Source organism: Chelonoidis abingdonii, chromosome 19 (assembly GCF_003597395.2).
Source record: "Chelonoidis abingdonii isolate Lonesome George chromosome 19, CheloAbing_2.0, whole genome shotgun sequence".
NCBI lineage: Eukaryota > Metazoa > Chordata > Testudines > Testudinidae > Chelonoidis > Chelonoidis abingdonii.
The window spans coordinates 24,747,440-24,760,076 of NC_133787.1; the positions used below are offsets into that span (position 1 = coordinate 24,747,440).

General features: G+C 36.5%; 1 protein-coding gene across 3 annotated transcripts in view; it reads right to left on the minus strand.

The window, feature by feature from the left end:
* The window catches only part of GARRE1 (granule associated Rac and RHOG effector 1), a 105,652-nt gene that overhangs the window by 25,069 nt on the left and 67,946 nt on the right, over positions 1 to 12,637 (minus strand). For all 3 annotated transcript variants that reach the window (XM_032766699.2, XM_075073778.1, XM_032766700.2), the window contains 5 exons: positions 8,422 to 8,628; positions 6,655 to 6,795; positions 6,306 to 6,401; positions 6,011 to 6,172; positions 5,278 to 5,436 (listed from right to left, as the gene is read on the minus strand). In XM_032766699.2, the coding sequence (XP_032622590.1) occupies positions 5,278 to 5,436; positions 6,011 to 6,172; positions 6,306 to 6,401; positions 6,655 to 6,795; positions 8,422 to 8,628 (765 nt within the window). The remainder of the gene's footprint in view (positions 1 to 5,277; positions 5,437 to 6,010; positions 6,173 to 6,305; positions 6,402 to 6,654; positions 6,796 to 8,421; positions 8,629 to 12,637) is intronic.

Genomic DNA, 12,637 nt, shown 5'->3' on the forward strand with positions numbered 1-12,637 from the left:
ACCTTGAAATGGCCACGCCCTCCAGTGCAGAGAAGCCTTAAAGGATTTTAGTGGCGTGTCCGCAGGTTCTACTATTATCTGGTAGGCAGGCATCAAACTAGTGGTGATGGAGAAATGTGTCAAGTGAAGCATTTGAAATGGAGGGGCCTGAAATCTGCTGAGATTCTATGTTCCTTCCTGTGGTGTCAAACCTACTAAAATTGCAGCAAGCTTAACTGTACTGCCATTACCCACCCGTTAGATGTTCCATCACTGATCATGTGACTGCATTCCCCTGGATAGTCACCTTAGTCCATTCATCCCTACTTGTAAACGGTCTCTGGGTCTTTTTTTTCTTAATTTTTAAAAAGAGGCCATTATGATTAGTGTTTGGCCTGTGTACAAGCTTCCATACACCCTTTTTTTTTTAAAAAAATGACAATGCCATTCTATTACTTTGTTTAGGTTTCAGAGTATTTATGAAACTTGAATTTTATTCTGCAGATCTACTGATTTATGCCATACCTGTAGCTATGAGTATGATGATAAGAAAGGAAAGATTTTTGAATGATTTAATCCTAGTATTCAAGGGACAGATACCATCTGTAACTCAGATGTGCGTAATCCAGGAGTGAATCTTGCTTCATTCAGACCCAACTTACAAACAGAAAGAAAAATTCTCAACATTTGGCCAAGGTCATGATATCTAAGGTTTAGAAATTACTAGCAGCTAGGATGTTGCTGTTACAACTAATAGGAGGGAGAAGTGCTAGCACAAAATTACCTTGATTATAATTAGTTTCATTTTATCTCTACGTTATATGACATCCAATTAAGAAAAGTCATAGTTGTGATTATTTTTTCCTGACACACTAAAAAGGAAACATCTTAAATCCATGTGCTAGTGCTATGAAAAAAGGGGGTGTCATTAAATATTATTCTTAATACCAAAGTGCATGACAAATCACATAAAAAAGCATTCACAAAATGAAACTTTAACATTACTACAGAAGTATCAACTCAACAGTACTAACATAAATGCTTTGATAAGAGACTGGAGGTCAGGCAATGCCACAAACAAATCAGCCACTGCTCATGTGTAAACAAATGCAGGAGATCATTCTTTAGGAAAAGTAGTGCTGTGCTCCTAATCTTTTGATTTTTCTCTTTGAAAAATTAACATTAGAAACACTTTGAGGGCTGGTCTGCACTAGGAAATTACATCAGCATAGCTATGTCTCTCAAGGTGTAAAAAATCCGACCTATGCCAACCTAATTCCAGGTGTATACAGTGGTAGGTTGACAGAAGAATTCTTCCATCAAAGTAGCTACTGCCTCTTGGGGAGGTGGATTATTACCTATGCCAGTGGAGAACCCCTCGCGTTGGTGCAGATAATGTCTACACTGAAGCACTACACAGTGCAGCTGGTGCGCTGCAGCTGTACCGCTGTAATAGTTTAAGTGTAGACATGCCCTTAAGTTAACAATAAAAATCAATGTTAGTATCTTTACAATACGGCAGGCATGGTCAGTCAAAATGGGTTTCCAGTTGCTTTGCATTACTGGAGCAGCACAAAGCAGATCTGGAGTGTAACAGTGAATATGCAAAGACCCCTGAATTATCAAGCACAATGGGCTAAGTTCAGCTGAGTGTAGCAGAATAAACCTTGGTGAACGTCAAAACATTTGAATGTAGTTTGAAAATTCAGAATATGATTTTTGTAAGTGTTGAGTAATCACAACTTCAGTTGACTTAAATGTGAAGATCAGGTTCTTAATCTACAAATTAAGACAAATATTCAATAACTAGAGCAGGGGTAGGCAACCTATGGCACACGTGCCAAAGGTGGCATGCAAGCTGATTTGCAGTGGCACTCACGCTGCCTGGCTCTTGGCTTCCGGTCCGGGAGGCTCAGCATTTTAATTTAGTTTAAATGAAGCTCCTTCAATATTTCAAAAAACCTTATTTACTTTACATATAATAGTTTAGTTATATATTATAGACTTATAGAAAGAGACCTTCTAAAAACATTAAAACGTGTTACTGGCATGTGAAACCTTAAATTAGAGTGAATAAATGAAGGCTTAGCACACCACTTCTGAAAGGCTGCCGACACCTGACCTTGAGTAACTGCTCCTTTTTTTGTTATCTGACACAGTAAGCCAGTGAAACCCAGAATAATTAAGCAATTTATGAGTCATACTTCATTTCACTTTCTAATCTTTTTCTAACAAGATGCATAGCCAAAATATGTGCGGCACAGAGTAAACGAGATCTTCATGAGATTGTCCTATAATGTTTTATTTGGCACTTAGGTAGCAAGTTAACTCATAAATCTCAGACAATACAGATACATTAGTTTCTAAAAACAGTAAAATGAAGGGTGTGCTATATCTACTCCTGATTCATTTATCTGACTTCTGAACAAAATAAATTCAAAATACAGTGAACACGTTTCTCACACCCAGCCTGGTGGTTACTTAGGAAATGGCTTCCTGTTCATCGGACATCTATTGTTCTTGTTTTACAGGTGCTTCCTCCCTCACCCCACCCAGAGAAGCTCTAAAGGAAAAGATTAGAATTTGTCGTCCTAACATAAAATTGTACACAAATGTAAATTAATTTTGCAGAATTATTTTTACATAGCACCACAGATGTGCTAAGCAGTCTACAGACAAAAATGGCAAATCCTTACTCTGAAGAGATTACAGTGTAATTTAGTGGGAGGAACAACAAGGAATGACAAACCAAGAGTAAGACAGGAGTATACGAAGATGAGGCTTACAAGAGTGAAAGATCATACACTGTATACTGTTATTTATGTATCTTGTTAGTGCCTCTGAATATGAAAGGCCTCTGCTATTAGATAATTGATGCCAGCAGTGAATAGAGTTATTCATGATTTTACCCAAGTTATTCCTAAAAATGACAATTTCATTTTGGCTTGCACAATAATCAAAGGAGTTCTATGCCAATAACTCTCCCTGCTGCCAGCATGGAACTCTCACGATAGCAGCACTTCAATGGCCAGCAGGGCTGCCTTGCTCTCCACCAGCCGTGTTTTCCCACTGTTACTGAGCCTCCAACCTTTTATGGGGGGAGGGATAGCTCAGTGGTTTGAGCATTAGCCTGTTAAACCCAGAGTTGTGAGTTTAATCCTTGAGGGGACTACTTAGGGATCTGCAGCAAAAATTAGTCCTGCTAGTGAAGGCAGGGGGTTGGACATGATGACCTTTCAAGGTCCCTTCCAGTTCTAGGAGATTGGTATATCTCCAGTTATTATCTATTAACCTCCCCCTCCAGGTGAAGAAACCACCTAACCCCCTCCTGAGAACAGATCTAACCCCTCTTGAATCTAATGTTTTAAAAGTGTTTTGTCCTCAAAAACACCCAATCAGAATGAGACCAACAATCTTACTGTACTACCACCAACACCTTCCTCTACTCCTAAAATAACAGGAGTAGTTGTGGCACCTTAGAGACTAACACATTTATTTGAGCATTATGCGCAAATAAATGTGTTAGTCTCTAAGGTGCCTCAAGTACTCTTGTTCTTTTTGAGAATACAGACTAACACAGCTGCTACTCTGAAACCTACCCCTAAAAAGTTAGGAACCTGTGCCGCACAGGTTCCTATCAGCAACTGCTATGTCAGAGGATTGACAATAGCAGCACAGCTGCTGCCATATTAGCAGCACAGAAAGCAGAACACCATGATTAGAGTCAATTTCATTTTATATCTTGTTTACATGTCACAGTTATGATGATATTCCCTTGAGTTAAGATATGAACAAGGGAGAATATCTTAAATTTGTGCTACTAACGGTCAAAGTTGTAGAAGCAATTTAATGCGATGCTTATAATACCAAGGTAAGTGATGTTCAAACAGATAAGCATGACAAATGAAGCTTCACTATTTCTGTAGAAATTATCAACTCAACAGTACTAGAAGAAATACTTTAATAAACTAAGACGGGAGGTAAGTCAAAGCCACATACAAATCAGCTACTTCACTTGCCTGAACAGATGCAGTAGCTGACCTTACAAGATATGTAGCAAAATGCCTTTTTTTTTTTTTTTTAAATCAGAGATTAAAATCAACCATCAATTCTTGATCATTCTATGTTCAGGTTGCACACAAAGTAAGAGACCATTGACAGTATATAATCCAACAGTTAGACCAAATTTTGATTTGTTACCAAGTGCTGGCTTAAAAAGAAGGTGATTGAAACTCTTATGCACAATGATGTTCTTTTAAAACATATACCACACACACTTCCTGCTGCATTGTTGTTAAAGGAAATCTGCTCCCATTTTACTTGCCCAGTAGATTGAAAATTCACAATAGCCCAAAAGAAACACTTGTCATGAATAAAAGGAAGTGCATTTTATTAAATAAAAAGACCGCAGTGACTAGTTATACCATAGATAAAATGTTTACTTAAGAAAACACACATATCTTAAAACAATATCCAAACAGTTCCTAAATATACCTTACTGATGAATAGTGCAAGTGTCTCCATTTGAATTGCCATTTTACTGCTATTCGAAGGGGAGGACCTCCTGCTGGCAATTAAACAGGACATCCAGCTCCCACATCAGTGGTGAAAAACAGTATTTTCAGAGTCGTTGTAGAATAAGATTTTTTTTTTTTTTTAACGTGGTAGTCTCCTGATTTTACCATGCATTAAAATGGGAGCTGCATTTCCTGTGTCCTAATCTACATCAGGTTGTAAAACCTGCAGCTTCCTATTTGATTTTATAAGTTCTAGTGCTTTTCTTTTCATAAAATCAGTGTTCAAAATATTCTTTATGTTAAGAGTGTAAGTTTTCAACTACAATTAAGACTTCTGAATCTATGGTCTGCTAAAATCCTTCTTGTCTACCAGTAAAGTTATCTCTAACACTGGAAATGGAGGAGCCCACTGTAAGAAACTGAACCAATTTTCAAAGTATTTTAATAATGTTTTAACATCTGTAAGAGAAACTTTAGTGTAGTGTAGTGTAGTGTAGTTTTATGTAAGTGTTTTGATTGTTAAATTATTGGTCAAACTGTCAACTGTAATTACAAAGCTTTTAATACTTTTCATATTTTACTAAGTCGTACTTAATTTTGTGAACTTGTAAACTGATGGGCTGAGAACAATGGTCCCAGTCCTACAAATTACTCAGCACCTTGTTCTATCAGCCCAAATGATCTCAGTTTTGCTTTAAGAGAAGAAGTATTCTTGTCCAAATATAGCTTTAAAAATAGTTTGTTTACAGCTGATCTGTCCCTATCAGCCACGGTTACTTACCAATCCAGCTTGGCCAAATAATAACTGTACAGCAGTCTTGCAGGCTCCCCGCCAAGTAGACGGGCAAACCTGATTTAGTACTTCAGTAACAGGAGAGTCATCCCGGGGTGTAAGTCCATTATGGCAACCAGCTTCTTTGATCAGTTGTAGCATTGTGTGCTGCAAGTCACAAAAGCTTGTTACACACACTACTCAAAACAGAGTAACATACATTTGAAAAAACATCTACAACTGAATGTATATGTCGAGGTTACAAACAGGAAATAAAATGTTCCCAGATGTCCTTATCTTGTAATTGTGATTTGTCTGAAGGATACATTAAAGGAAATTAAATACACATAATAATGTCAAATATAGAAACATTTGCTACCTGTAAAAGTCTACGTTATAAAATGCAACTGTATAAATTGAATTATGGAAATTAGTATAATAATAAGAATACAAAACAGCACCAAGTATGAGACACTGTAAATAATAGTTCAAAACACAGTCCATTTTTAATGTTTCCAGGAACAGGGAATTAAGTTTACCTCGAAAAAGTGAAAATGCTCAAAGATATCCAAATAATTTTTGGATGACACTCCCACCTTCCCCTCAAATTTAGAAATCCATTTTCCCACTAGTTCTAAGAATACCTTTTGAATTCATTTGGCATGATTGGTTTTAAAATTGTAATTTAATACTGAATATTTAATATTGAATTTGTATAAGAGGTTAGATTTAGGGTCATTACCGTTTTCAGCTTCAGGTTTTCTGCTGCAGACTCATTAAAGGATATTCCTTTTAGAAAATGGGATCCTATCTGAACAGGTACGGTGGGGAGTTCACACTGAATTGGCTGAGGTGGAGTCTGTCTCCTTCCTGTTTGTTGGGCTTCAGCTTCACAACAGCAGCCCTTGAAGACAAAATGTAGATCAATGAGCAGAAAGGGAAACAGTAAATAAAAAGCTAATAAAAAGACCAAAAATTAAGGAATTACCATTCTTTACCATTCATTTTCAGGAGGACAAAAGAGTAGTGGCTCTTACCTGCAAACTTGCTTCAATAGCTTTTGGATTCAAGTGGAAGCCAGCCTTCATTGCATATTCACAATGGCCCAAACTCTCCAAAGCGATTTTATATGCCTGATGTTACAAAATGGTTTAAGATACAAGTTAGCCATAATCAACAAGTGATGTGAAAGTATATATATGAATTTACACTGTCATATTTCACAGCACATCCACAATCTTCTATGGACAATACTGCAAAGTCACAGCACTTTTTCAGTTGATTGAACTACATGTTTTTGTGTAACACATTCCTTTCCTGCTTCAATCTCCTACCTCCTGACTGTAGTGGACATGTGTAAAAAATAAAATAATTAAGGTAACCAACCTGCAAAGCACTGTCAATTTTCATATTCAGTTCTTTCAGCTGGTGCTCAGGGATTGCCATACTTTGTGAGCAGAAGAGTTGCTGAACCTCAATTCCAGCCAAACACCCATCACAGCCTCTTTCTCTCAGCCGAGATGTGGCCTTTAACATAAGGGATAATCAAAAATAATCGTAGTATTGGTTCAACATTGGGACAGATCTAGTCTACCCAAAATTCCCATAGCAAGACCAAGAACAACAACTAACTGGTATATCCGGTGATGATTATAGAAAAGAACACCTGCATATTAGTGATTATTTAAGAGCATGGTTTTCATATAGTATCTTAAAACCTTACTATTATTGGGATTGGTGATTTTAGTCAATTGTGGAAATAGATGTTTCTCTTTTTTCTAGCTCTATAATTAAAGAGAATTTGTTCTTGTGTTTTTCTCTTATTTTCTCATTTTGCATGCCTAATAGACTTTATTCTGTTAATCTGTACATGATTCTCTTTATTTTGATAAATAATAAGGTGTTTACTGCATAAAAATAGGTCATAACTGGCTCTTTTATCATAAATATCAAGGCCCCAACCCAAGAACATAAGTACGTAACTTTAACCACTTATAGCAATTTCTATATAGCAACTTCCAAGAAACTAGGAGTATAAAGTACCGAGACAACATTTGAAATCCTGCTCATATTTAACACCATTCAAAGTAGATGAAGCTATGGTATAAACTTAACAACAAAAAGTATGGAACAATAATATTCCCCAAAAATTGTGTCTAGCAAACAGCTGTAAATCTCTATTTTATTCCAGTCAGTGAGAGAAAGCAGTTGCAGCATGTCCAGTTACAAAGAGTTCTTTAGATTCATAGTCCCACAGGAAGCTTGTCTGTTGTCCTATACCTTGCAGATGTTAGTTGATAAATGGAAATCCTGAGAGGATTTCCAGTAAAGATGACGAACACGCTGTCTGTTCTGCCAAATTAGACTTCAAAAGCACATACTCCAAGTTACTTTAATTTTAAGGAAACCATGTACTCAAGAAGTCTGAAGCCATTTTTGCTCCAGTAGATTATAAATTTAATGTCCGCTATAGGAAGAGGAAAAGCAAGTATTTTATATCTATTAACTAGGTTCCCTTGAAAGGTGTTTTTTTTCCTTGCAGTGAAGATATGGATTCCACAGATTATGTATATGTTTTGGAAGTATAAATCTAGAGACAATTTGGGGTAACAATTTTTTTCACAAATTTGTAATTCAACCACCAGCAAGAACAGCAGCTTTTCAACAAATTGGACATAAAGTCATGAGTAACCTTTTTAAAATACAGAATAGGATACATATTCAAAATGTTATCAAGATACCATCAAAATCATTTCTGTCTGACTTTTGGGGTGCTTTCTTTGCCTACTCTTTTGACAAAAGCAAAGGTTACTATAATTGAAAGATCGGAGAAAATTATTTTTCTGTTTCTCTAGTTTGTGTATCTGACAGAACTTTGTGTATAATGCCACTGCTTCACTACAGACTGTTTCCTTTGTTTTTGTGAAGTTTTTCACAGACAGAAAAAAAAAAATAGGAAAATTGGCTCCAGGATAATTAATAGTACTTAAAACTATTTTAAGTCATTTAAAGAAAATAGGACTAAACATCAAGTTTGGTTTTCCTTTAATATAAAACAAATATGAAGAGTTTTGCATATTAGGGCAACTAATTTCAAAGTTGCCAGTTACTAATATGAAATATTCAACTTAATTAAAAACAAGGCATCCATACCTCTGCAGCTCCTCTCCATGATCGTACTGCATCTTCTAGCTCAGTTGTGGGGCTCAAATTGGAGGTTCCCACCCCACTAGCATTCTTCCTTTCCTGAGCTATAGCTTCAGCAAAACAAGAGTGTGCCACTGGTTGGACCTTCTGCAAAGCTTGTGACAAAAACTGAAAGTGAACCTGCATCACTGTCAAGAAACATCGTCCAAGTAACTATGAAAGAAAAAAACAAAATTCAAGAGTGAGTTTGGGGTTACTTTTGGTCAGTGAATCCTGATGACTGAGTTAAACAAGCGAGTCAAGTTCCTAAGCTTGGATGGATCAATGAAGAGGTTTTTTTTTTTGTTTTTTTTTTATATATAATGCTTCACAATCAAACCATCATCAATACGAAACATAGCTAATACTTAACTATGTTCTTAAAACACTTAAAAATCACTGCAGAACACTGGGGTTCTATGTATCACACTGAATCTCTAAGTTGCAGCTTTTCTTTTGAGAGAGATCAGGCATCTGATTGCTATGAATTTTGTCTGCATCATCTTTACAACACTTCTGTTCTCAAGTCATGGTTATTTCAAGAATGCAAATCTGAAAAGCTGATGAGTCACACTGTCTTACAATGTTTGACCAACATATAAAATCTATTTTGGTTAAATCAGTACACACCAAGCTCATCACAGTATTAAAAGGTTCATAATCAAGTTTAACATTCTGCTTGGAAGATCATCAGAAATATATGTAAAAACCTTTTGACAATTTTTTTGGCTTCTTTGGAGAGTAATCTTGACTGATCAGGAAATAAGGTACACCTAAAAGAACTTGTACAAACTGATGCCCTATGTCTTACATCATCTGACAGGAATCCCTAGAGCTAACAAAAAAATTCACTCCAAAATATTTCAAAGAAATGTATAATTTAATGCTGTTCATTTGGACAGTGGGGAGGGAGGGGGAGTAAAAGAGGGTCTAGAAACCCAGGACGACACTTGCAAGAGACCAAAACTAGAACACCACAGCAGCAAATGTTTTCAGAGTTACTGTAGAAAGTATTGATTTGGATTCATGAGGCATGGACCAGTAGTGTACTGGACTAGGATTCAGAAGAAATGGACTCTATCCTCAGCTCCTCCACTTTACCACTTTCTGACTCTGGAGAACTAACTTTCCTGCTCAATGCCTCTGTTTCCCCTCTCACCTTTTGTCTCTCTTCTATTTAGACTGTACACTATCCAGGGAATGAACCATCCTTTATATGTGTTTATTGAGTACCTAACACGATGAGGCCCAAACCTCAGGTGAGACCTCTAGGTATTACAGAAATACAAGTAATGAAAAACCAGCATTAATGAATCCTTGTGACAAAATTACAGTTGTAATCTAAAATATTTTATACTTAAAGCATTAATTTTTGTAGGTTTCATAAGTATATACACTTGTTATAAATATAAATATGGATAAACTTCACTTCAGTTTCTGTTCTTTTGGTATACTGTAGTTGTCACAGAGAAAGTGACAAAATATGAATGTATAAACGTTTATATACATTTTACCTTCCTTTACAAAAAGTCTACTAGAATTACACTGTTACACCATTTTAGGAATAATGCATAAAATGTACAAAGAGTGTACAAAGGCATCCTGACTTAGAGGACAAGAAGTTATTTGGCTTATTTTCAGTTACATTCTTTTTTTAATAAAAGTATTTAGCTACAGTGATCTTACTGGCAAGATATAGGAGTCATACTAAGAGTTATATGCATTAACAATCTACTTTAACAGAACTTTACCAGTGGCAAATTTTGTTTCCCATTGCAGCCAGTCTCCTTTTGACATTCCATTCTAGTTCAATCATTTCCCCTCTTTGTACAACGTATAACATTAAACAGTTTTGATACTGTGACTGACCTCTGCAAGTGTAGTCTGCCTTATTAAAAAATATTCAGCAGACATTAAGTACAAAACACCAACTTACTTGATGACAAAATTTAAAAAATTTCTATGAAAACTGCAGGAGCCAGTGAAGAGAAAACTATCAATCTAAACATTTCAGTGTATGGAAAATACGAAGGACTCCAACAATTCTCAGGGGAAAGAAAATCCAGGACTCATTAGCAATTTCAAGCTAGTGAGATTCTAAAGGACATGGAGGTACAAGAGGTTGAAATCTTCCCGTCCTTGGGAACTGCTCTCAAAATAAACAACCTATTTGGTTTACAAGGACAGCACACCACATTCCTGGTATAATTTGCAATGTTAGGCAATGAGATTAAAATACTAGTATTGACACAGAAATCCAAGTCTTCTTTATAAAGTTTATGTTTTGTTTTCTAGATGTAGATGTTAACTCTCCTCTACTTCAGTGATTGTTCAGAGGCATTTCCAATGGTTAAAATAAGAATAGTATCAGTGGGATGGGGATTCTTGCACTGTTCCAGCCTGCTAGATTAAGGACTCATTTCAGAGGCCATATACACTTCCTTGTAAGACCTCATAATTTAAAGGTATTTTTCTATAGAGGAAAAGAGCTGAATTCCTCTCTTCACTGGGGGGAACGTAATTACCATCATCAAATCTTTGATAAATACTGTCAAGCTAGGTCTAGAGATCAAAGTAGAGTACAGTACTTGTAGCAAAACCACCTTTGTGAACAACATAAGAATACAGACTTCTTGTATTGGTTCCAAGATATTAGAGAGACAAGGTAGTTAGGTGGTATCTTTTATTGGACCAACTTCTGTTGGTGAGAGACACAAGCTTAAAGAAGAGCTCTGTGTAAGCTCAAAAGCTTGTCTCTCTCACCAACAGAAGCTGGTCCAATAAAAGATATTATCTCACCCACCTTGTGTCTCTAAAAAGAATATAGGCTTCCTGCTGTCCAATCTATCAAAATTGGATAGTCACGTAGTGCACAGTTAAAATAGCCATTCTGAACTTATTCTTCTTTGCTCACATTTTGAGACTTGAGTTTTCCTCTTGGGGACTACAAAGGGAATAAGATCATAAGAACAGCCATAGTGGGTCAGACCAAAGGTCCATCTAGCCCATTATCCTGTCTTCTGACAGTGCCCAATGCCAGGTGCCCCAGAAGGAATGAACAGAACAGATAATCAAGTGATCCATTTCCTGTCACCCAATGGATTAAATTCTTAGATTAGAATATCTAACAAACAGGGACCAGCTTGATTCCCCACAATTTGCAAAAGCTAAAATGGCCTCTGCCGCCTTTTCTGAAATCCTGAATATTGCAGATAAGATGAAGCAAGGTTTCTGTGTCCTTACAAACATTTACCCATGATAAATAAATCTCCACCACTTGTATACCATCCCTCTTCTTTGCTACAGTCATCAGGAAGACACAAATGCCTCTCCTTATCTCAATGGTTGAACAATGTTGTGTGGAGGAATTTGGCATCATGTTTGGACAGCTGAGAATAGTGTGGCTGTTGGAAACATACTGTGTAGAAATCCTCCCTTACCTCCAATACTCGCAAGATCTGTTGAGGTTCTGCTTCCTCTGTACAGCTTCTAGCTACAGACATGCAAGAAACTATTGTGAATCCCCTCCAACAGGCCTCAAAGCCTGAAAAAAAACCACACTTTTCCATGTCAGCACATTCAACAATTGCTTTCTCCAAATTTGTATTACAGTAGCACCTAGGGTCCCCCAATCCAAGACCAGAGACCATTTGTTCTATGTGTTGTACAAACACATTTGAAAGTTCCTTTCCACAAAGAGTTTATAATCTTGGTTTATGACAAGGCACAAGCAGGTGTGTGAAAAACAAGTGGGTGGAAAGGAAGAATAAACTAACAGTAAAACAAGCATGGTTTTGCATAACAAATAATAGTTTAAATTCACCACCTGGCTACCCACTGTTTTGGGCAGCAATTCTCAGGTATCACAGTGCTGAGGTAAGACATGGAGAAGGATAAAGAAATGACTTTACATGATTTTAGGGGGAGTCTCCTCTCCCCATGTATGTCTTCTACAACAGAAAATCTATACTTTCATATTTTAGCATTTTTTCAGAAAGGAAAGGCAATCTAAAACACAGCACACACATTTTAAAAGGGTAACTGTTATGAAGGAGTCAGGATCAGTAAATTGATTAGCTTCTTCATAATCAGTACAAAATATTGAGAAAGATTTGTGATATGCTTGTGCTTTCAGAGCAAGCTTACATACTTGGCTTCATTTTGAAAGAATGCTCTAAATCTC